This window comes from Mobula birostris, chromosome 4 (assembly GCF_030028105.1).
Source record: "Mobula birostris isolate sMobBir1 chromosome 4, sMobBir1.hap1, whole genome shotgun sequence".
In the NCBI taxonomy this organism is placed as follows: domain Eukaryota; kingdom Metazoa; phylum Chordata; class Chondrichthyes; order Myliobatiformes; family Myliobatidae; genus Mobula; species Mobula birostris.
In genome coordinates this window covers 20079123-20104137 of record NC_092373.1, presented here as the reverse complement: position 1 = coordinate 20104137, position 25015 = coordinate 20079123, and the positions used below count along the sequence as shown (strand labels likewise).

The following is a 25015-nucleotide window of genomic DNA, read 5'->3' as shown; positions in this document are numbered from 1 at the left end:
CTGATGGTATGAACATCGATTCCTCAAATTCCAGTAATTGGCCCCTCTCCTCTCCTTCACCATTCCCTTTCCTGTTGCCCTCTTTCAATTTATCTCCTTACCTGCCCATCACCTCCCTTTGGTGCCCCTCCTCCTTCCCTTCCTCTGCCCTCTCCTATCGGCTTCGTCCTTCTCCAGCCCTTTATCTCCATCACCAATCAACTTCCCAGCTCTTTACTTCACCCCCTCCCCCTCTCCCGGTTTCACCCATCACCTGCCACCTTGTACTTCTTCCTCCTCTTCCCCCACCTTCTCACTCTGACTTCTCCCCTTCCTTTCAAGTCCTGATGAAGGGTCTCAGCTTGAAAAATCAACTGTTTACTCTTTTCCATAGATGCTGCCCAGCTTGCTGAGTTCCTCCAGCATTTTGTGTGTGTAACAGGCTATAGATATGGATTAAGTGGCACTATATATAAATAGCTTAGGAATGGAAAATTAAAGATTATTTTCTGATTTTGATTTGCATCTGGTACAGTTCCCAAGTACCTTTCATATTCCTTTCCAAAATTCCCTCACCAATCTACAGCTTTCTGCTTTAACGTAGTCAATGCTGCAGTTAACCTCATTAGGTACATCAGTCTCCCACTTAAGAAAAACATAGAGCTGAAGATCAGATTTCAAAACGATGAGAGATTCCGCAGGTGCTGGAAATTTTGAGCAACACACACAAGATGCTGGAAGAATTCTGTGGGTCAGGCAACATCTTTGGAGAGGAATAAACAGTCAACGTTTTGGGCAGAGACTCTCCATCACGAGGTCAAGGTCAAAGGTTTCAGCCCGAAACATTGACTGTTTATTCCCCTCCATAGATGCTGCCTGACCTGTTGAGCTCCTCCAGCATCAGAATCAGGTTTAATATCACTGACATATCATGGAATTTGCTATTTTGCTGTAGCAGTACAGTGCAATAAATTACAGTGAAGAAATATATATGCAAAATGAAATTAAATTTTGTGTATGGTGCAGCGAATCAGATTTTTCAGAGATGTTGATAATGGTTAAATACTGATCAGGCCATCAGGGACAATCTCCTTCTCTGAAAGAACACTTAATGCCTATCCAAGTTTCAAAGTAAATTCATTATCAAAGTACGTATGTGTCACATTTATAACCCTGAGATTTATTTTCTTGTAGGCATTCAGAGTAAATACAAGAAACACAATCGAACAAATGAAAGACTGCACCCAACAGGACGGACAAACGACTAATCTGCAAAAGATAACAAACTGTGCAATATACAAAAAAAAAGAAATAATAATGCAGGTGTCCCCCGCTTTTCGAACGTTCGCTTTACGAAACCTCACTGTTATGAAAGACCTACATTAGTACCCTGTTTTCGCTTTCAGAAGGTGTTTTCACTGTTACGAAAAAAATCAGCGCGCGTGCCCCGAGCAGCCGCTCTCTCCCGGATTCTTGCTGGCATTGCTTTAACACGTGCCTGTGAGCAGCCGTTTGCAGGATGAGTTCTGAGGTATTGGAAAAGCCTGAAAGTGCTAGTAAGGGTGTTACACTTAGCGTAAAACTAGACATAATTAAGCGTTTTGATCGTGGTGAACAAAGTAAGGATAAACAACAGGAATTCTGCAGATGCTGGAAATTCAAGCAACACACATCAAAGTTGCTGGTGAACGCAGCAGGCCAGGCAGCATCTGTAGGAAGAGGTGCAGTCGACGTTTCAGGACGAGACCCTTCGTCAGGACTAACTGAAGGAAGAGTGAGTAAGGGATTTGAAAGTTGAAAGTAAGGATAATGTGAGTTTGGCTTGTGGAAGCTGACGAACATGATGTTGAAGAGGTTTTGTCATCCCATGACCAAGAACTGATCGACGAAGAGCTGATGCAATTGGAAGAAGAAAGGATAACAATCGAAACCGAATGCAGTAGTGAAATGAACGTGAAGCAACTGCATGAGATTTTCACTGCAATGATAAAGTACGACTTTAATTTTGGAAGGGTACGTAGGTTTAGGGGATATTTGCAGGATGGTTTGAGTGCTTACAAACAACTGTATGATAGAAAAATGCACGAGGCTCAGCAGTCAAGCAAGCCTTCCACATCAGCAGATGCCGAACCTCGACCTTCGACATTGAGGCGGGCGGTCATAGGAGAAGATGAGCCGCCTGCTCTAATGGAAACAGACGACGAGATGACACCCCAGTGTCCCACCACCCCAACCCCCAGGCCACGGACAGATACTGATTTGGGGAGAATGCAGCGGTAGCCGGGAGACACAGAGAACATCTTTAAGAAAAAAGCCGAAATAAACAAGATAATCAATTAGGTGCTGCCTGACACGTAAATGTCGGCCCAGATCAGAGGCGATGCAATCGGAAATCGACACTGATCTGGGCCGACAATTACGTGTCGGGCGGCACCTAATTAATTAGCATGTTTATTTCAGCTTTTTTCTTAAAGATGTGTTGTGTGCCTCCAGGCTACCGCTGGACCCCTGCGTGCTTCACGGCAATGTATCGGTCAGCGGCCTGGAGGGTGGGGGCCACTACACCACCCCAGCCTGCGACGACTCAGTCTAACACGCCATCATTAGTGTGCTCTGCGCTGTCCTCCCGATTCCCGTGAGTGATACTACACTGTACATACATTATTTCTACTTTATAAAGGCTGTGTATTGTTATGTGTTATTTGGTATGATTTGGCAGCTTCGTAGCTTAAAGGTTACTGGAGAGCGTGTTTTTGCCAACAGCGCTTGTGTGACATTTTCGCTGTGGAGAACAATTCAGTAATGATTGTGGAAAAGTATTTCTACTTTATATAGGTTGTGTATTTATCATATTATTCCTGCTTTTACTATATGTTACTGTTATTTTAGGTTTTATGTGTTATTTGGCATGATTTGGTAGGTTATTTTTAGGTCTGCGAACGCTCACAAGATTTTCCCATATAAATAAATGGTAATTGCTTCTTCGCTTTACGACATTTCGGCTTACGAACCGTTTCATAGGAACGCTCTACCTTCGGATGGCGGGGGAAACCTGTAATAAGAAGAAGTAAATAAATAAGCAATACATAGGCATCCGTTAGTCTCGTGAGACGATAGATTTGCACCCTGGAGGGTTTCCAGGGTGCAGGCCTGGGCAAGGTTGTATGGAAGACGGGCAGTTGCCCATGCTGCAAGTCCCTCCTCTCCACGCCACCGTTGTTGTCCAAGGGAAGGGCACTAGGGCTGATACAGCTTGGCACCGGTGTCGTCGCAGAGCAATGTGTGGTTAAGTGCCTTGCTCAAGGACACAACACACTGCCTCAGCTGAGGCTCAAACTAGCAACCTTCAGATCACTAGACCAACACTTTAACCACTTGGCCACGCACCAACACAAGCAATAAATATCAAGAACATGAGAAGAACAGTCCTTGAAAGTGAGTCCGTAGGTTGTGGGAACATTTCATTGATGAGGTAAGTGAAGTTATCCCCTTTGGTTCAAGAGCCTGATTGTTGAGGGTTAATAAATATTCCTGAATCTGGTTGTGTGGGTACTGAGGGTCCTGAACCCCCTTCCTGATGGCAGCAGCTAAAAGAGGTCCTGGCTTGAATGGTGGGGGTCCCTGATGATGGATGCTGCTTTCCTATGACAGGCCTCAATGTAGATGTGTGGAGGTCTTTACCCGTGATGGACAGGACTGTATCCACTACTTTGTGTAGACTTTTCTGTTCAGGGGCATTGGTGTTTCTATACCAGGCTGTGATGCAGCCAGTCAATGTACTCTTCACCACACAATTATAGAAGTTTTAGATGATATCTTCACAAACTTCTAAGGAAATAGAGATACCACCATGCTTTCTTCATAATGGCACTTATGTGCTGGGCCCAGGACAGGTCCTCTTAAATGAAAACACCAAGAAATTTAAAGTTGCTGACCCTCTCCACCTCTGATCCCCCAATGAAATCTGTCTCACTAACCTCCAGTTACCCTCTCCTGAAGTCAATAATCAGCTCCCCGGTCTTGCTGACATAAAGTGAGAGGTTGTTGTTGTGGCACCGCTCAGCCAGATTTTCAATCTCCCTCCTATATGCTGATTCATCACCACCTTTGCTGATTCATCCAAGGGAAGAAACAGGATAAAGTGTGACCCTAAACAAAAATAAACACCACAAACAGTCCCTCAACACAGCTTAGATTTAATGTACAACGTAGGACTTGAACCTGGATTCATCTGACTTGTATGCCTGAGATCTGCCAACTAGTATCAGAATTGGATCATTGCCTGTTATCTACAAACTAATTTTCTCCAAGGATTGTCACTTGCTGATGTGGAGAGACCGGTGAGATCCGGAGATCCCGAAGGCGATGCCTTCAGAGTTCATTCAGCTCCTGGTAGGGTCACCAATGGTGGTATGGTCAAGGGGAAGGATCCAGAGAGACAGCGATCCAACCAAGACTTCAATGTTGGAGCTGGCGGAAGATGATGACACATCACGATGATGGCGAAGGTGGAGGAAAGGCTGCAGCAGAGATCATGCCACTGGGCCCTGACCCTGATCTGTCAAGGACAGCGTGGTGACTTCTCCATGTTAAACAGTCATACACTGCCGTCCTCCATTAAACAAATCCACCCTAGAAAACTTCTTCGGAGAACATACTCAACTCAAGTGACCACACTAATACTGCTACTACTACCACTAACTAATATTTGCGCTAATTACATCGGAATGCACCGGGAAAAGTTTATGACAACTTCACCAGGAGCACCTTATGTCAACTTGTATATCCACAGATTATTTTCTAAAATTATCTGTTAATATTATTGCATTAATATTATTTTATGTGCTGTATGTGATACAAATACTATGTTTTGCACCTTGGCTCCCGAGGAACATTGTTTCATTTATTATTATTAGTTAGTTTTATTACTGAGATACAGTGTGGGATAGGCTCTTCTGTCTCTTCGAGCCACGCCGCCCAGCAAACCCCTGATTTAACCCTAGCCTAATCACGGGACAATTTTACAATGACCAATTAGCCTACCAACTAGTAAGTCTTTGGACTCTCATTCCCGTGCGGTCACAGGGAAAACATAGAAACTCCTTCCAAGCAGTCGCGGGAATTGAACCCAGGACACTGCTACCGTAAAGTGTTGTGCTGACCACTATGCTACCGTGACACCCATTTTAGCTGTACATATATATACGGTTGAATGACAATAAACTTAAATTTGAATTTGATAATGTATGTTGATAAGTTAACTTAAATAAGTATCCGCAACTTTTTGGATTGTCAATGATTTATCTGCAAATCTGCTAGACACTTACCGTTGAAAGGTTTGATTATATGATACTGGGCAAATGCTGTTTATACTGTTTTAAACTTAAATGACAAGACGATTCATGTTCACCCTACCAGTCTGCTGATTTAACCAGCTCCTTCCCTTCCTTCCCTGTTCTTGAGAGAAGCAGCTGGAGACCTGTAACCGATTTGGTTGACTAAGTTATATTTTATTCCCAGAAGCATAGGAAAAAGAAAGGAGATTGGATAGAGGTGTATAAAATTATGAGGGTTCAGACTGGGTAGATGCAAGCAGGCTTTTTCCACTGAGGTTGTGTGAGACCAGAACTCGAGGTCATGGGTTAAGGGTGAAAGGTGAAATGTTTAAGGGGAACATGAGGGGGAACTTCTTCACTCAGACGGTGGTGAGAGTGTGGGACGAGCTGCCAGTGGAAGTGGTGGATGTGGGTACAGTTCAATATTTCAGAGAAATTTGGATAAATACATGGATGGGAGGGGTATGCAGGGCTATGGTCCAGGTGAAGGAGATGGGACTAGTCGGATTAATAATTCAGCATGTGCTAGATGGGCCAAAGGGCCTGTTTCAGCGATGTAGTTTTTTATGACTCTATGACTCAATTTAGGAATCGTTGATCAAGAAACGCCTTGGATCTATAACCACAAACACGAGAAAATCTGCAGATGCTGGAAATCCAAGGCAAGATCACAAAATGCTGGAGGAGCTCAGCAGGTCAGGCAGCATCTGTGGAAATGAGAAACAGACAATGTTTCAAGCTGAGACCCTTCATCAGGTCTTGGCCTGAAACGTCGACTGTTTATTCCATTCCATAGATGCAGCCTGACTTGCTGAGTTCCTCCAGCACTTTGTGTGTGTTGCCTCTAATCTATAATACTGACCAGTCAATGCTCCAGCCAAAATCTTTATGGATTTCTCAGTTATAAAAGAAATTGGGGAAGTACAGGCTCTCCTTGAATGCTAAATATGTATCTCAAGGGCAAAATTGAATATGACAAATACAATATTCAGCAGTACAAATTTGCATTAAAGTTATTTCCAATTCAATTTTCATTTCAGAAATAGACAGTCCCTTAGTCAGTTTAACCAGGCAGGGTTAGAATGCTTTGAGAATTGAACATAGAACAGTACAGCACAGGAACAGTCCCTGATGTTGTGTTGAATTAATCAAATAAGTAATTAAATGTCTAATTAAAAGAAACACTTCTGTCTGATATTAATGTGCCTAGCTAAGGGCCTCTTAAGTCCTCTATCATGAGGATGGTTGTTGACTTCAGGAGGACACGGAACGACCACTCTCTGCTGAACATCGACAACTCCTCCTTAGAGATCGTTAAGAGCACCAAATTGAGAGCGAAGGCTGAGAAAAGTCCATCTCCCACCCCACCCCCCCGCCCCCTATCCTCACCACATTCTACAGAGGTTGTACTGAGAGCATCCTGAGCAGCTGCATCACTGCCTGGTTCGGAAATTTCACCATCTCGGATCACAAGACCCTGAAGCGGATAGTGAGGTCAGCTGAGAAGATCATCGGGGTCTCTCTTCCCACCATTACAGACATTTACACTGCACGCTGCATTCGCAAAGCAAACAGCATTATGAAGGACCACGCGCACCCCTCATACAAACTCTTCTCCCTCCTGCTATCTGGCAAAAGGCACCGAAGCATTCGGGCTCTCACAACCAGACTATGTAACAGTTTCTTCCCCCAAGCCATCAGATCCTCAATACCCAGAGCCTGGACTGACACCAATCTACTGCCCTCTACTGTGCCTATTGTCTTGTTTATTATTTATTGTAATGTCTGCACTGTTTTGTGCACTTTATGCAGTCCTGGGTAGGTCTGTAGTCTAATGTAATTTTTGTGTTGTTTTAGGTGGTTCAGTTTAGTTTTTGTATTGTTTCATGTAGTACCATGGTCCTGAAAAACATTGATCTCGTTTTTACTGTGTACTGTACCAGCAGTTATGGTTGAAATGACAATGAAAAGTGACTCAACTTGACTTGACTTGATGAGGATGAGAGGTGACCTGATAGAGGTGTACACGATAATGAGAGGCATTGATCGTGTGGATAATCGGAGGCTTTTTCCCAGGGCTGAAATAGCTAGCACAAGAGGGCATAGTTTTAAGGTGCTTGGAAGTAGGTACAGAGGAGATGTCACGGGTAAGTTTTCAATGCGGAGTGTGGTGAGTGCGTGGAATGGGCTGCCGGCGGCCGCGGTGGAGGCAGAAACGATAGGGTCTTTTATCCATAGAGCTTAGAAAAATAGAGTGCTATAGGTAAGCCCGGGTAGTTCTAAGGTAGGGACATGTTCGGCACAGCTTTGTGGGCCGAAGGGCCTGTATTGTGCTGTAGGTTTTCAAAGTTTCTATGTTTCTATCATATTTACCTACACCAGCAACCCTGGTGGTAGAGGCACTCAGCACCCTCGGTGTGAATAAAGACTTGCCCTGCTCACTTCCTTTGTTGCACGCTGGTAAAAATCTCCTTAGCAACTTATCCATCCAATCAGTTGAGCATTTTGGCTAGTAACAGTTTGCTGCTCTGTTACCAAGGGCCCCACTTTGCCTGACGGGTGACCTCGTAGAGAGCTTTAAGTACCTGAATAGGTTTAGCAGAGCAGGCGCATGGTGAGGTATCTCCACTCAAGGAGGACGTTTAAAACCACCCTCCACGAAAATAAGATAGTTCCTACCAAATCCAACAGGGAATCTGAGAGAAAGTTTACCCTTCCCTCTGCGCCACCCCACCAGATAGGTGAAACTTGTTTTGTATGATGAGTTCTAAAGGTAGATATTGATCCCAAAGGAAAGTACAGTGTCACCGTAGCATTACAAGTGCACGGATATATAAATATACAAATATTAGAAGAGAATTAGAAAGAATAAAAAATAAGTTACCACAAACAGTCAACAGGAGGGGAGGGGGGTCATCACTTCCCCAGCTATAGGTTGATTCATTAAAGTGCCTAATGGCCGAGGGAAAGAAAGATGTCATTGGAGCGGCACGGTTGGCTAAGTCAAAAGACAAAGATGCATTTAGGGAAAAAACTGGGTAATTACATAAAATAGTCAGGAATAGAAGGCAATGGGAGCATTGATTCGTAGGGTTATCTCTGCCAAGCTCAGTTGTGATGGGGGGGGGTCAGACACAGGGCTGGCAACTCCATCCTGTGAAAACCCAGAGTTACAGAAATGCCAACAGGAGCTGCAAGGACCTCATCACTGGGAGAGGAAGGATCTTCGAAGATTGGTTACCATGGTGACAACTGGGCTAGGACAGAGAACTCTGGTGAGCTGCTGTAGTGGCCTATGCCCCAGAAGGGGTGAAGGGCCTCATTCACAGGGTTCGAAGAATTGCGGAGGAAACAAGCATATGGTTTTGTGAAGTGTGAGTGATCATAATAAGGCGGTATTTATCATCTATTCTGGGTGTCCAAGCCATGGTGGGGATTTGATTTTTCTTATTTATTCTCAGGATGCAGATATTGCTCGTAAGCCAGGTTTATCCACACCCATAGGCAACCTTGGGAAGATAGTGATGAGCTGTTTTCTTGAACCATATACCATATGGTGCGGGTGAGCCCTGTGTTGTTAAAGCCAAGACACAGCACATGGAGAGGATGTTTCCTATAGTGGGAGAGTCTAGGACCAGAGGGCGCAGTCTCATAATACAAGGATGTTGAGTTAGAACAAAGACGGGGAGAATTTCTTTACCCAGAGGATAGTGAATCTATGGAATTCATTGCCACAGACAGCGTGGAGGCCAAGTTATTGGGTACATTTAAAGCAGAGGTTGATAGGTTCCTGATTAGTAAAGGCATCAAAGGTTACATGGAGAAGGCAGGAGAATGGGGTTGAGAAGGAAAATAAATCAGCCTTGATGAATGGTGGAGAAGATTCAATGGGCCGAATGGCCTAATTCTGCTCCTATGTTTTATAGTCTTAATCAGGTCATTCCAGGATGTAGCCCCTGTAACAATAGCAATAATAAGTCTAGAATATTTTTAACATGGAGCAGATGGGAGCAAGTGCATGTTCCTTTTTCCTGTCTGGGTCAGAAAAATAGCATAGGTTTGATTACACTCACAAAATGCTAGAGGAACTCAGCAGTTAGGCAGCATCTACAAAGAGGAATAGATAGTCAATGTTTCAGGCTGGGACCCTTCCTCAGGCCTGGGTGTGTGTTGCAGACTTTCTCATATTTACAGGTTTGGTCAGCCAGCCTTGCTGAATTGCTGCAGTACTCCCTGTGGATAACACTCACTCTACAACTAGAACAGGTGGATGGGCTATGAATGGAGCAGGCAGCTTTGGCACAGAGCAAAAGAAACTTCTTAAAATTTGCTGCAGTTGTACCATCAAGCAGCTAGAGGATATTCCAATAGACCTCTGGTCTGTGCTAGGCTATGGAAATGCTTTTGGATGCAGGTGAGGTAGGGTGGGAAGGGAGGAGACATCGAATACAGAGCCTCTGACTTTAATCTATTAGTATGGAGGTCAGGCCACCCTTTGCACCACGCAGGGGAGGAGGTGCCAGAGCCAGTATGTGAGAGAACAGAGGCATAGCAGATGCCCTGGAATCCCTGCTGGGTTTGGGGCTGGCCATTGCAGGCCAGCTCTCCTGTCAGTGCCGCTCTCCAGTGTTCGCTCCCTGGAAGGCAAACTGGATTGTCTTCACCTGCGGCTGACCCAGCGCGAGATGAGGAACTGCTGCGTGCCTGTTCTTGCAGAAACATGGCTCTAGAGCAACATCCCATGCACCATCAATCTTCAGGCCTTGCCACTCAAGGATTTGTTCTAATATCATTTTGTGACTGTACATGCTGAATCATAACTGTATGTGCTGTGCTTTGCAGCTTGGCTCCAGAAGAAAGCTCCTTTTCACTGCATACATGTGTATGGTTGAATGGTAATTACACTTGAACTTGATGTAATGCATCTAATTGAATTTCATTTCAATGGTAACACATAAGATACCAATAAGAAATTTAAATGATGGCAATGTCATTCATCTCCAAAGAAAGGTGCTTCATCTTTTGGTGAAGTTGGTCACTGCAGTTCACAATCTTGCCACTTGCTAGCCCTACTCAGGGATGGCACACCTGTCCAAGATGGCACACGCAAAAAATTTGTTGGCACATAGCATGCAATACCACCTCTCCATTCTTTAAACCCCACCCATGATAAAAAAATGTAATGATTAACTTTACTGCCAAATCAAGCAGCAAATTATATTCTACACCCCAACAGCAATGAGATGTTTTCACAGAGATAACACACCACCTTGGCACCAGCTAGACAACTGTGAGACCGTGTAACACTAGATAATACATTTTGAAATCCTCACAGACCTCAAATCATACACATCAGTGCTTGGAGAGTAAACAGTTACAATAACAATACTATTTAGAAATGATCTGTGCACTTGTAATACTACTGTGACATTGAAATCTTCTTTGGGGTCAATAAAGTATCTATCTTACAATACAGTATAATACAGTACAATAAAGTACTGGTATTTACATATTACTATTTAACTATTTATGGTTCTATTACTATTTATTATTTATGGTGCAACTGTAACAAAAACCAATTTTCCCCGGGATCAATAAAGTATGACTATGACTATCTATACAGTATACTTATTTCAATAACAAATTTACTTTGAACTTTGAGATAAGAGAATGTTCTGGATTCTCTACCCAAGAGGTGCTCAGTCACAGGTGTGTGCAAGGAAAGGCGTGAATGTTTTTTTGGATATTCAGGATATCAAAAGGATAAGGGATTGGTAGAGGAAGTGGAACAATTAAAAGTTAGTCATGATCTTCTTGGAGAAAGAGGGAGGTAGCCAAAAGGAGCTAATGGTCTTTTGCCCCCTCTTGATGTTCAAATAAAGACACTAATCACGCTTAAAGTCAAACAAAATTTGCACTTTATTATTTATCTTCAGAAGCAGAACTCCAATCAGCTGATAACTGCTATACTCAGGTCACTTTTAATACTTTAAACTTGCAAATATTAAAGTCATTTTGCCAAAAAGGCAAAGGATTAAATTTAGCTCAATCATACTTAATCCTGCAAAAAAATTAATCTCTACACATCAATCTTGATCCTCTGCCGGTGTCCCCATACTAACACAAACATCTTACAAATTATGTCTTCAAAACTGAAGGAATACTTAACAGAATGAACATAGAAATTGAAATAGTGAAAAGCTGCAGCTAAGGCTTGTCAGCATTCAAATGGGTTCACAAGTTGCACAAAGGATTTGTCAACTGCTACAAATGAATTTATAATTTCTGCACAGTACTTATATGAACTTATAATTTCCTTCCTCAAATGGCTTCCATAACTCTCTATCTCTTGTCTAGTCTGAGTGATCAAAGAAATACTGAAAGTTTTGCCAACCCTTCCCCTGATGAACTGATGTTATTTTAGCTCAGGGTGTTGAAGAACTTTAAGCAGCATACATCCCCTCCCCCTTTCCATGCACGGTCCAGTACATTGAAACAAAATTCTGTATAAACATGTCTAAATACTGTATTTAAAATTGAGTTAATTCTAGCAGTTTCTAAACAAGGATTCCTAAGACATTTTCAGATACACAGAACTGCTACAGCAATCAATTTCAAAGTACAGTACATTATGGTACAAAGTGGAGGCACAATGTGTATTAAGTTTAGTTTAGTGACTAAATGGTAGTCATCACAATGGTGCATTTGCTAAAACAATTCAAATTAAACAACACAGAAATATTTTAGGCAGCAGAGTAATGAACTCAGAATCAACTAGAAACAGAACCACAAGATTTCTTACTGAATAACATTTTGGCACAAACAACTGTTTGGCGATAGTGATATTCCAGGTGTAAATATTGACTTCCTTGATAACAGTTCATCAAATCTGGTTCCAATTATTTTGAACTAAACCTTAGTGATTATATTAAAAAAATAATCACAGTTTACATGCTTACATCAAATCACAGTACAAAACCAGCTTTAAAGTTGAATAAATGAAATAATTGGAGCAATATGGAAAAAAATTATATAAAGAATGTCAAAAGAAAACACAGCTGACCAAATGTACAACATGTTACAAAGTGAAATTTGCCAGTAACTCTCTGTTCTTGACTTTGCTGGTTAGAATTAATGTTAAGTTCTCAAAAGGGAATGTACAAATAACTGAACAGTTTCATTAGTGTAACTGTTAAAGATGTAGACAAACACGATTCTCAGCATCCTTCATTTTTTTTTACTTTAATGTTTTGCAGCTGCTGTTCAGCAATTTGAGAACAACCATCTTGAATGGAGCTCGCTCATGGTATAATGAATGGGTAACACAATGAAGCAAAGAACAATATTCACCATTCACCTAAAAACCATTCTACACAAAACGGCTTAATTTGCAAACCAAGTTTAATCCCAAGAAAAACAAAACACATGTCTAACAGAAGTGCAGTGCTTTGCTAACCCTTTATGTTTCTACATAGAGGCTTTCATCTTTCCTATTATCATTACATCAAAATGTTCACTTTAAAATTGACGTCTCCAAGAGTAATGTAAAGATTACATGAGGCACAGTGTATCCTTTCCACTCGTGTGACTGACCACGACTAGCAGAGACTTTGCCAAGGCTCGACACCCGTTCCCAGCTCCCCAAGCTAACTAAATGTTCACGAAGGAGATGCCAGAGAGGCAGAAGTGACTTTGCAAAGTAGAAGGAAAAAAAAATGCAAACTTTCACATTACAATGATGAAATCACAAAGATCAGCTTCAACAGGCAGCTGGCATTCTACCTGGAAGCAAAGTATTTCTTATCTACACTACATTGCATTGAAAATTAAAATTTCAGAATTGTTATTAACAGTATGTAAACACGGCAGCTGATCTACAAAGCATTAAGTCTTCTGTGAATAAAGACTCATACCCCAAGTTAAACTTCAAATCCATATTAGACCCCCTATAGATTAGATATAACTGTTATGAATAAACCTTTAGCTTATGACTTTGATCTAATGGTTACATGCAATGATTGTCACAAAAGAACACAACTGGAAGTTAAATATTAAATGCCCTGACAATGAGTTTCAAAATTCTCAAAAATGCAAAGTGATAGTTGTTCTAAATGGTTAGACAATATAAAATTCATACATTTATATTTGGAATTGTTTTCTTCTCTATCCTCTAATTCCAGTCAAAGTAATATGCCTTAATGACTGTAAACCCAACATGCTTTAAGTGCCAACCAGAGTACAACTTTTTCCAATTCTAAACCAGCAAAAAGCCTCCCACATTAAGCTCCCTTTCTGCGCTTAGCAAGGGATTTTAACAGCCTTTTTTGTTGTGCTGTGTACTATCAAGTGAGCAGATAAAGCCCAAATTCACTGTTTTCAAGAACATTGCAGCCTTCAAATTGAGAAGGGACTGTCAGTCTACCATCAATTCAAGATGAACATGCAGAGATAGACAGTACGTATTATCCAAGACTCAATGGTGTCACTGCATCCTTCTTATCCCCATCTAACATCGATTTCTCCCCCTTCCCCATAGTATAGTACTGGTTAATTTTAGCTAACTTTTTCTATTGATTATCTCACTCCTTTTTGCATATCGTTCTTCTGCCACTGATTTTTACCCCCCCCCCTCACCAAAGGCAATATTTATCTGGCTAAAAAAGGAACATTAATGTGTGAACATTAGATCTTATAGTAATCAATACAAAGCACCTTACGGAGAGCATTGTGACAACTCCAGCTAATAATACTCTCTCACACATTTTAACATTGGATAGCCTCCTGTGCTGAAACGCTTCAATAAACCACCATCACCCTACAAAGTGCGTCAAATTATAAAGATCCAGTAGACAAAGTAGCACGTTCCCCCGATTTTGCTCTGGCGTCTCCATCTGGCAGAAGGAATGTCGATCGGTGAACCCCTCACTTTATATTGCGCACGATCCTCCTGCAGTGGTTGGTCTTCATCTCACCCAGGGCTTGCTCCAGCTTGCGAATTAGGTGCAGCAGGGTGGCAGGGTCAGTCTGAAACACACTAGCGTTCCGACCACCATTCTGTTCAAGGTGCAGTTTCAGAGTCAGGAGGGGTTTCATCTGATGCCTCAAGGCACGACTGGCTAACTAGTGGAAGAAATAAGTGGACGTTTGAAACCATTCCAATATCAGCAAATAAAAAGACAACATTAGAAGAATTGTTTGTGGTTCTGTCATTTAATACTTCAATAACAGAGCGTCCTGGGAGGGGTAGCATCTCTGGTGAAGGGGCTCATTGTGCCACCCACCTTTGGTCCCCACCAGACTAAACCAGGTGAGGGCAGCTGGCGGCCCCATGACCCGGTGAGTTAGGGACGAGCCTGTCCCAGAATGTGCAAGTCGGCTCCAGCAGACTGGGCGGATGAGATCCAACAGCCCAGGAAGGTTGGTACCGCAACACTCCGTGGAGAGCAAAGGCTGCGTCATGGTTATCCACTGCAACCAAGGCGGACCCCAGTTTGTGACTCCAGTCCAACACCACTGGACTTGGACTTCTATAGTCAGGGGAGTGGAACTGCCACAGTGCAATGGCATTTCCACTTTAAAAACTCTCCTGCACAAGTTCTATTATCGTCGGACATCATTGGCAGTTCTTTAATAACAATGGAATTAGAGCCACAAAATCATATTCAATATAATAATTCCTGCCAAGTGTCTACAGACATTATACACAAGAACTCTCTACAAAAATGGTGGATGTTGCTTCAATTGTAACACTTAAACGTTTGGATAGACAGATAGACAAGAGAGGTATAGAGGGCTATGGTCCAGGTGCAGGTGGATGGGACCAGGCGAAAGACCAGGTCAGCATCCACCATGTGGACCAAACGGCCTGTTTTTGTGCGGTAGTGTGCTCTATGACTAATACACTTGTTCTCCAAAATCTAAGAAAGGATATGCTGACATTGGAGAGTGTTCTAAGGAAGTTCACGCAAATTATTCCAGGATTGAAGGGCTTGTCTTATGAGGAGCGTTTGATGGTTCTGGACCTCTACTCACTGGTATTCAGAAGAATGAGGGGTGACCTCATTGAAACCTAGCGAATGTTGAAAGGCCCTGATATAGTGCATGTTTTCTATGGTGGGAGAGTCCAAGACCAGAGGGCACAGCCTCAGAATAGAAGAGTGTCCTTTTAGAATAGAGATGAGGAGGAATTTAGCCAGAGAATGGTGAATCTGTGGAATTTCTTTGCCACAGGCAGCTGTGGAGGCCAAGTGTTATGTATATTTAAGGCAGAGGTTGACAGATTCTTGATAGGCGGGGGGGGGCGAGAAGGGATACAAGGAGAAGGCAGGAGATTGGGACTGAGAGGGAAAATGGATCAGCCATGATGAAATAGTGGAACATACTTGATGGGCCAAATGGTCCAATTCTGCTCCTGTACTTTAAAAACTGGCATAAAGTAAAAAATTTAATGCAGGATGTGGGAATGAATAAAGTCCAAATGGTAAAGTGCATTTTTTAAAAGGTTCAGTTAGACTAGGAAAGAACAGAGTGGAGTACTACAGTGACACGAGAGACTCTGCAGATGCTGGAAATCTTGAGCAACACACAAAATGCTGAAGGAACTCAGCAAGTCAGGCAGAATCTGTGGAGGGAAATAAACAGTTGATGCTTCAGTCCAGAACTCTTCATCAGAAGGGAAAGGAAGGGGCAGAAACCAGAATAAGAAGATGGGGGAAACAGGGTAAAAGTGCCTATTGTAATTCACTTCTCAAAACAACTTTCTGATTGTTGCAAAACGGTGATACAAATCAAAACATGGCAAGGGAGAGGAAAAGAAAAATATACTCGCATAAACAAGATTGGGATTTGCTGCGAACATCGTTTTACCTGTACATCGAGTCTCCACTCTAAGTTGTGGTAATGAGGGAGGTCAGGAGCCAGTTCACTCAGAATCTGCCGAACCTCTCTCCGATTGTCCAGGTAAAGCTGAAGCAGCAACTTATTGAGATCTTCCGAAAACCCCAAGACAAGCACGGAGTCCTGGAAATCCACTTCAGAAATCTGATCACAAATTGAATTTATTACACGTTGTGTTCAAATTTAACACTGCTTAAAAATGAAATACTTTCTCCTTCCGAGATTAAGGCAGTGATTAAGCAGACAGTAGAAACATTGCAAAGGAAAATATCACAGGAATAATACCCATTCTGGGTTGTCAGGTGTCAGGGAAACAACAGCAATAGGATATTCCTATCCAAATCTTCTCTACCTCTCTCCATCGCTTTCTGGAAGTCGTTTAAAACCTACTTCTGTTATTAACCTCTCCTACTAACTGCTTAAGTGGCCTAAAATCAGCATCTTTTGTAATACTCTAGAGAAACAAATTTGGACATTTGCCATCTTAAAAGCCGGAGATATTATTTTCACTGATGAAAAGCCACAGCCAGTTTGCACAGAGCAAACTGCCAACAAGGACAATGTGATAATCACCAACTTAAAAAAGCTGTTACTAATTGGGGATCAGATACAGGAAGGGACTCTGAGGCTACGTCCACACTACGCCGGATAATTATGAAAACGCCAGTTTCGAGTAAAAACGACAAGCGTACACATTAAGCGTTTTTCAAAATATCTCTGTCCACATTAGACGGATATTTGGGCGAATGTCCTCCTACTGGGCATGCGCAGGACACACAGAAAACAAGCGAAGAGGAAACGGTATACTTGGTGTGCGCTTGTCCAGTTACGGACTAGAAAAACTTAAAAGGAATTGCTCTTGGCTCTTGCGCAGGAGGACTTAAAACTGAAAAAAAAACACCAAATACTGGAGCCTATAGAGGCAACCGACAGGGAGTTCACGGACAGTATGACCCGCTGACGACGAACATTGAAAAACTGACTAACTCTGTTGCATTAATAAAGCACCTTGTTAAATGTATAAAGCATGTCTGCATCAGTGTTATCTTGTGTTTCCATACAATGTTACATTAGGCTGTTACACATCTATTGTCAGAGAAGTACTTGTATAAATAGGTAAACCACCTTCATACAAGCAAGGACAGAAAACAAGGCAAAGTGAGTATACTTATTTATTCAGTAAGCTATGGGTCAAAGTATTTGGTGAGTACATTTCTAACTCTTCTGGCTTTAGTCTCGTTGCTGTCTGTTCTGAAATTGTTAGGTTCTGCGAAGTGCAGAATCAAATATCACCGTGATGATTGTACGCTGTAGTATCAATTGTTTGGCGACAATAAAGTAATAATAATAATACGAAGAAGAAAACAATGAAATGCCGCGCTGCCGCCATCTGTTGCGGCACGTCATGACAGCGGTTTTTAAAATCTCCGGTTACCCTGTACACACTGCAACGGATATTAGGCATTTTCAGATTTATTCACTCTGGAGACTGTTTCTGAAAATCTCCATCTTCTGGGGATGAAAATGCCGTCTTAGTGTGGACGGAGGTTCAAAACAAAGAGAAAAAGCTTCGTTTTCAAAATTATCCGGCATAGTGTGGACATAGCCTAAGATAACTCACTCAAAATAATGTAATTTTTATTAAAATAAAATCTCATTGGAAGTCTGCACTCAATGGTACAGAATACCCACAGAATTAAAGGGCAAAACAGCAGCTCACACTTTGGGATTCATTCCTCTGAAGCAGAATTTGAAACTTTCACCCTCAGTAGGCAAGTAAAACTAGTTAGGGTCATAGCACAGAAACAGGCCCTTTGGCCCATCTGTCTCGTGCTGTCCTGGTCTTCAGCCCAGTCCCATCTAACCACACCCAGACCACAGCCCTCCAATCCCTTTTTATCCATGTAGCATTCCAAACTTTTCCTCGATTGGTCCCGCATCTACCACTTCTGCTGGAAGCTCACTCCACACTCACACCACCCTCTGAGTGACGAAACAGGCAAATGAATCATAAATGAAAACTGAGGCAAATTAACCAAGAGATTGAAAAGTGGACAGAAATTGTAAGTGTACAGATAAGTACAGGTGGCAGGGTGGAGATATGTCTCTGCCAAAGGAGATAGAGACTCTTTCCCTCCGCTGGCCTGCAGGTCACCCTTGGATAAGGTGTAGCACCTGCTTTGCCCCCTCCTCCCCCATTCAGGGTCACATGAAGCCATGGGGGCAGGTGGTGGATGGTCCTATGAGCAGCTGGTGCATATCACAAGTCCTGGTTATGCGCCCACTGATGCCAGGCAGACAATCTCTGAAGAGTATTGACAATAGCTGGGATCACCCATCTTGTAAAGACACTGCCCAGAAGAATACAATGGCAAACCACTTCCATAGAAAAACTTGCCATGATCACCTACGTCATACAATGCAGTACATAATGGATGAACATACAAGTACACTAAATTAATTTCTTTACCATCATTTTGGAGCTTTCTGTCATCAAGTACATCAGTCCCTCAACTCCACGTTGCACGGTTTCAGTACTCACATTCAGCTTCCCTACAGGAGAAAAAAAAGCAGAACAGCAGCTGCAAAAGTGGACGCCAATTGTGCTTCAGAGAGGTTAGTGCAGTACCACATCAGTAGGCAAAACAAGGATGAGAATTGGTTTCCCAGTCAGCGCCACGGTAGCCTAGCGGTTAGTGTGACGCTGTAACAGCTCAGGGCATTCACCATTCTGTAAGGAGTCTCTGTACGTCCTTCTTGTGGAATGCAAGGGTTTCCTCCCACAGTCCAAAGACATAGCTGGTAGGTTAACTGATCATTGTAAACTGTCCTGTGATTTGGATTCAGCAACTTCGATTGGAAGTGGAGATGGAATAGAGTTAGGATTCAATGTCCTACACAATTCAAGTTCATTGTCATTCAACCATATGTAGTACTGTGTAAAAGTCTTAGACACATATATATAGCTAGGGTGCCTAAGACTTGCACAGACCTGTATTTGTCAACATCTGGTGGGAGTAACGGATGTTTGGAACGGTGAGAGTAGGGAGGTGTGGGACAGGTGGCACAGGAGGAGTGCTGGAGCAAGGTTTGGCTCGGGTTCAGACGCACCCAGCCCTCAGACACCAGGCAAGGTCATTTAATTCCAAACAACTGGTTTATTGATCATTACAGTATGGCTTTCTGGTGCCTCCTGCTTCCTCCCCTCTCCCTTCCTGTTTTCGCAACCGTGCGGCCAATGTATAAAACATGAATGAATCAATTAATCAATTCTGTTTTTTTAACCGGCTCTTTCAATGGAGGATCTACGATGTTACGGTTCTATTCATGATGGAAAACACAGTAAAAGCGCAGTGAATGAGAGTAGCAGCTTCCAACCTTTGACATACAGGGCAATGGGAAGATGTGCTCACTTCCCTGATTCTAGGCAGAAAAATTGCAAGGACAGAAAACGCACGAGTCAAAGCTCATCCTTCCTTCAAACGTGACATACTTGCCGCTCCTTCAAATATTTTGGGATTTGAGCCTTTCTTCAAAAATTCCACAGCAATTCGACAGAATTCTCCTACAACTAAACAAAATCATTGGATAAATAATTTATTACAATATTGAAAACAAAGCAAAAAATACCCTTTTCTTTGGTTTCTATTTTACTCTTTCCCATTTTTCTTTTTTTTCATCGGACTGGTTTATATGTGGGAATATAACAGCGCATCTGTTGTTCCAACTGCAGTTTGATTATTGTCACATGCATTGAAAAGCTTGTTGTTTGCATGTCACATCATTCTTGACACATGAATGTCAAGAAAGAGGAAGTATAAAAGGAAACAAAAATAATTGAAAGCTACCATAAGTACAAGAGATTCTGCAGATGCTGAAATCCAGAGCCACACAACAAAATTCTGGAGGAACTCAACAGGTCAAGCAGCATCTAAGGAAAGGAATGATTTCAAGAATATCATCTTCTCCTCTGCCATCACATTTCTAAATGGATTTAAGGCATCCGTTAGTCTTGCGAGACCATGGATCTGCGCCTAGAAAGTCTTCACTCTCTAGGGCGTAGGCCTGGGCAAGGTTGTATGGAAGACCGGCAGTTGCCCATGCTGTAAGTCTCCCCTCTCCGCGACACCGATGTTGACCAAGGGAAGGGCATAAGGGCCCATACAGATTAGCACCGGTGTCGTCACAGAACAATGTGTGATTAAGTGCCTTGCTCAAGGACACAACACCCTGCCTCAGCTGGGGCTCGAGCTCATGACCTTCAGATCGCTAGTCGAACGCCTTAACCATTTGGCCATGTGCCCACGTGCCTAAATGGATATTGAATCCATAAACAGTACCTCACTACTCCCCCCCCCCTCTGATTCTAAAGAATAAAGAGTTGACAATTCAGGCCAAGACCCTACATCGGGGGGGGGGGGGGGGGGCGGGGAAGAGAAGCCAGAATAAGATGGGTGGAGGGGAAGCAGTACAAACGAGAAGGTGACAGGTGGTGTGTGGGGGCGGGGGGGGGGCAGGACGGGAGGGGTGTTGGGGGGGAGAGGACGGGAGGGGTGTTGGGGAGAGGACGGGAGGGGTGGGGGGAAGGACGGGAGAGGTGTTGGGGAGAGGACGGGAGGGGTGGGGGAAGGACGCAGGGGTGGGGGGGAAGGACGGGAGGGGTGTTGGGGGGGAGAGGACGGGAGGGGTGGGGGAAGGACGCAGGGGTGGGGGGAAGGACGGGAGGGGTGTTGGGGGGGAGAGGACGGGAGGGGTGTTGGGGGGGAGAGGACGGGAGGGGTGTTGGGGAGAGGACGGGAGGGGTGGGGGAAGGACGCAGGGGTGGGGGGGAAGGACGGGAGGGGTGTTGGGGGGGAGAGGACGGGAGGGGTGGGGGAAGGACGCAGGGGTGGGGGGAAGGACGGGAGGTGTGGGGAGGATAGCGGAGGGACGAGATGGGGAGTGGAGGAGGGACAAGCGGCCTGAGCAGAACCTTCTCCACCTATACAGACCCTGCCCCGCACTGTCGCCCACCCACTAACGCTGGGAGTGTGGTAACAAGCGCTACTAACCCGCAGCATCCACACGCGTTAAGAATCCCAGATGCTCCTTGTGCTCGTCGGATAGAACCAGCAACATTTTCCCTCGGACGGGAGCGTCAGCAGAGGGGCTGGGGCGCAGACACAACACTTCCGCCCCGCTCCGGGCCCGAGAAACTAAGTTCGTGTGAGACACAGAGCGCCAACAAAGGTTCCGTTTCCTCTACTGAAGTTCCCCAAACAGTAAAGCCGGGCGCCATCCGGTGGTGAAACTCGGCCAGTGACGTGATGCCGGTTAAAGTCTTCGAAAGGCGAGCACTCGAAGTGGTGCGCATTGGAAAACCGCGAATTTTAAAATACACACTTCACGTTAACTTTGCACCTAGCTTTTTATTAACATTTTTTTTTTTGTTTATTCAAGGAGTTCGAGCCAGCATTTAATTGCCCATCCCCAACTGCTCTCGAGTTAAATAGATGAAATAAATTGTTTTGTTTTTGTATAGATCGATTCATTGCAACAGTGCTTTGAGGTATGTGATGAACCCCTGGGTTTATCTTGCCGTGGACTGTCATTTTAAGAGAGAGTGCCTGAGTGATGTCAGCCGCCGGCTTTCTCGGCTCCTGTTTGATTCTGAGAGAGAGAGAGAGAGATAGAGATAGAGATAGAGATAGAGATAGAGATAGAGATAGAGATAGAGATAGAGATAGAGATAGAGATTAGAGATAGAGATAGAGATAGAGATAGAGATAGAGATAGAGAGAGAGAGAGAGAAACTTTTTGACTCTGCATATTGTTCTGATTTAAGCAAGGACACTCACTCACACACGGTCAGTCGCAGTTGGAGTCGGACAATGGAATGAAGCCAGTGACTAAGGGGTCACTGGTTGGAAATTTCGAGTGCCCACAAGGGTGGGTTGAGCGCATGGATAAGTGGCGATCACGTTGTGTGATTGGGGCAACCTTGTGGAATCTACCCATGTGTTAACCTTTGCCTGGATGGTAGTTCCCCTTGATAAGCTACTATTGGTGATAATTCGTAAGTGGATTTGGAACGACGACGGATAAAATCTACGGCGATTGTTATTCTGTTTTACCACCGTGGAACCTGCAGAATACGACATAAATGCCTTCTCTCCACATTCACCTTGGATAACAAATATCTCTCTCACATCCTTTAATCCGTGGATGAACTGAAATTTCATACTTTACCATCTCAAGATGTTAAGCCTGTGCCCCCCCCCCCCCCAGCTCAATAGTTTGGGAGTTATATTTACTCATATGTATACTCATAACACTGTTAAATTTTGATTATTCTCGTTTAAGTTGCTATATTAAGTAGATGCTAATAAAGATAGTGGTTTTAACATCAAAACCGGACTCTAGGAGTGGTCTATTGCTGCGGGTTCATTTTAAACCGTTACGGGTACGTATCAGGAATTACAAGGGAAAACATTAGCAAAGTGAAGAATAAACTGTTTACGAAGAAAGTACAGGTAGACAATAAAGTGCAAAGTCATAGCAAGGTAGATTGTGTGGCCAAGAATCCATAAGACCATAAGATTTAGGAGCAGAATTAGGCCATTCAGCCCATTGAGTCTGCTGCGCCGTTACATCATGGCTAATCCTGGATCCTACTCAACCCCTTACACCTGCCTTTGATGCCCTGACCAATCAGGAAACAATCAACTTCCACCTTAAATATACCCACGGACTTGGACTCCAATGCAGTCTGTGACAGATCATTCCACAGTTTCACTACTCTTTGGCTAAATAAGTTCCTCCTTACTTCTGTTCTAAAAGGTCATTCAAACCAAACATGGATACAGCTGAATGAGACAGCGTTCTTCTGGGCCAAGGTGGAAAAACATACATGCGCATTCAAAATAATGAGAGAGAGAAAAAGAACTTGGTCATGCAAGGAAACACACTTTTCGTCCAAGACCCTGAGTGACAAATTCTACTGACCCACCACTAGAGGGCAGCACCGACAGAAGAGGCTACACCCAGCTGAGCACAGATGACACGCTACACCGCCTCCAGCATCTCCTCCTCACCTGGACTGCAGCAGCAGGCAAGCCCGTGGCTTGAGGTCTAGTCCTCGCTACAACCAAGGCAACACTGCTGCTTCACTGTCTGTCTCTCCACCAAACAAGAGAAACATGTCATGGTCCAGTCCGTGAAGTCCGCATTCCTGTTCACGGTCTGGTCCGTGGACTAGGGACTCCAGGTCTTCCAGCTGTCCCTTGTTTGAGTTAATCATAGGCACCTGATTCCCATCTTTGGGCTTGCAATATAAGTAGCCTTGGGACTAAGTGTGCACTGCTGGTTTGTCTTGTCCGTCCTCCTTGGAGCAACCTGCTGATGGAAGGCTAGTGAAACTGTTTGTGACCTCTAGGCCTGGTTGGAGGACCACTGCTTCATAGAGCCTTGTTGCCACTTGTTGGAGTAGTTTTTGTGGTACGGATTTGGCTGTTTCTGTAGCCAGCTGAGTTTGCTGGCTGAACTGAGACTTGGAGCTACCCCGGAGCAGAGATGGAATTGTCTGTTGTTCTTTGGTGTTTGTCTCTTCTTGTCCTCGCCTCTGTGGGGTAAGTCAGGCTGTTTTGCTGTTGCCCCGTGGGGGGAGTCATGTCTTGTCTAGTCTTGTCCTTGCCTCCGTGGGGTAAGTCAGGCTGTCTTGCCGTTGCCCTGCGGGTGGACATGTCTTTGCCTCTGTTGGGTAAGTCTGGCTGTCCTACCATTGTCCAACAGGTGGACCTGTCCCACCTTGGTGTGGAGATGAATTTGAGTCCTGGCTTGTCGTAGGATAAGTTCAGGCTCTGTCTATGTTCTGTCCTGTCTCATGTTAGTGTTCTGTTAAAGACGAGTCCCGGTTTTTCGAAGGACAAGTCCCAGCTCTATGTTGATGTTCAGTTCATAGTCTGTCTCTCAGCTCCAGTCTCTGAGTTATCAGCCTCTGCATTTCAAGACAAAGATCCCACAGCCAAGCTCCAAGACCCCAAGCCTCGAGGATCCCAAGCCAAGCTCAAGACCCAAGGCCTCAAGCCATGTCATGTCCTTGCCTGGTTCCGGGGTCTGAGCCTGAGGCAAGACCCAGGTTCTGGGTCCTTGTCCAGTCTCGGGCTCGGAGTCCAAGCCTTGTCTCCTAGTCCATGGTTCCTAGTCCTGGTCCTGCTTTTCCTAGCCCAAGTCTGCATTCTTGTCCCTACTCCTTGCCTGAATCCTGCCACATCCCTACTCTAGTCAAGTCCTGTTCCTTGTACTTCAGTGTCTGTGTCTTGCACTTGGGTCCATTCCCAGCACCGCTTGTGACAAAACAGGCCTGCAGCAATCAGCGTCCAACAGGGTTTTATGATCGCAAAAGAAAGATCCAAGTCAGTCACTCACAGTTTCTCTGCAATCCACCTTTGCGCACCAACTCCAGTGCCTTCGAGTAGGTTTGTAACTCATTACATGTACTGAATGACTGCTGAGAGATAAGATAATCAAATGTAGACTTTCAATGATAACATTGTTCCTATGTTGCTGGGTTGGTGTATTGTTAGCGCTGCCCAAGAATGCAATAGGGAGAGCTGCTGGCTCTCAGCACCAGAGGTTGCGTCCTGAGGTCAGTTGTCGTTATGTGTGGAGTTTGCGGGTCCTCTTCATGTTACAGCCATCGGGGAGACGTACAAAAGCTTGAAGACCCGACTCTACATTTTAAGAAGAGCTTCTCCTCCTCCACCATGGGATTTCTAAATGGTCCATGAACCCATGAACACTACCTTTTTGATTGTCTTTTGCAC

At 44.0% G+C, this 25015-nt stretch overlaps 1 protein-coding gene across 1 annotated transcript; it reads right to left on the bottom strand.

Annotated features, from left to right (window-relative positions):
- Positions 1–11216: 11216 nt before the first annotated feature.
- Positions 11217–21395, bottom strand: commd2 (COMM domain containing 2). The gene is made up of 5 exons (XM_072254988.1): positions 21263–21395; positions 19705–19782; positions 18682–18764; positions 16182–16355; positions 11217–14435 (listed from the first exon to the last, which is right to left on the bottom strand). The coding sequence occupies exons 1-5, from the start codon at positions 21327–21329 to the stop codon at positions 14238–14240; spliced, it is 600 nt and encodes a 199-aa protein (XP_072111089.1). The 5' UTR covers positions 21330–21395; the 3' UTR covers positions 11217–14237.
- Between the last annotated feature and the right edge of the window lie 3620 nt (positions 21396–25015).

Excerpts from the sequence above, each read along its gene's own strand:
- commd2 (XM_072254988.1), bottom strand. The coding sequence starts at position 21,329 with ATGTTGCTGGTTCTATCCGACGAGCACAAGGAGCATCTGGGATTCTTA. Across the intron at positions 18,765-19,704 it reads AATATTTGAAGGAGCGGCAA|GGAAGCTGAATGTGAGTACT; the intron begins GTATGTCACGTT and ends TTTCTCCTGTAG. Across the intron at positions 14,436-16,181 it reads AGTGGAGACTCGATGTACAG|TTAGCCAGTCGTGCCTTGAG; the intron begins GTAAAACGATGT and ends TTCTTCCACTAG.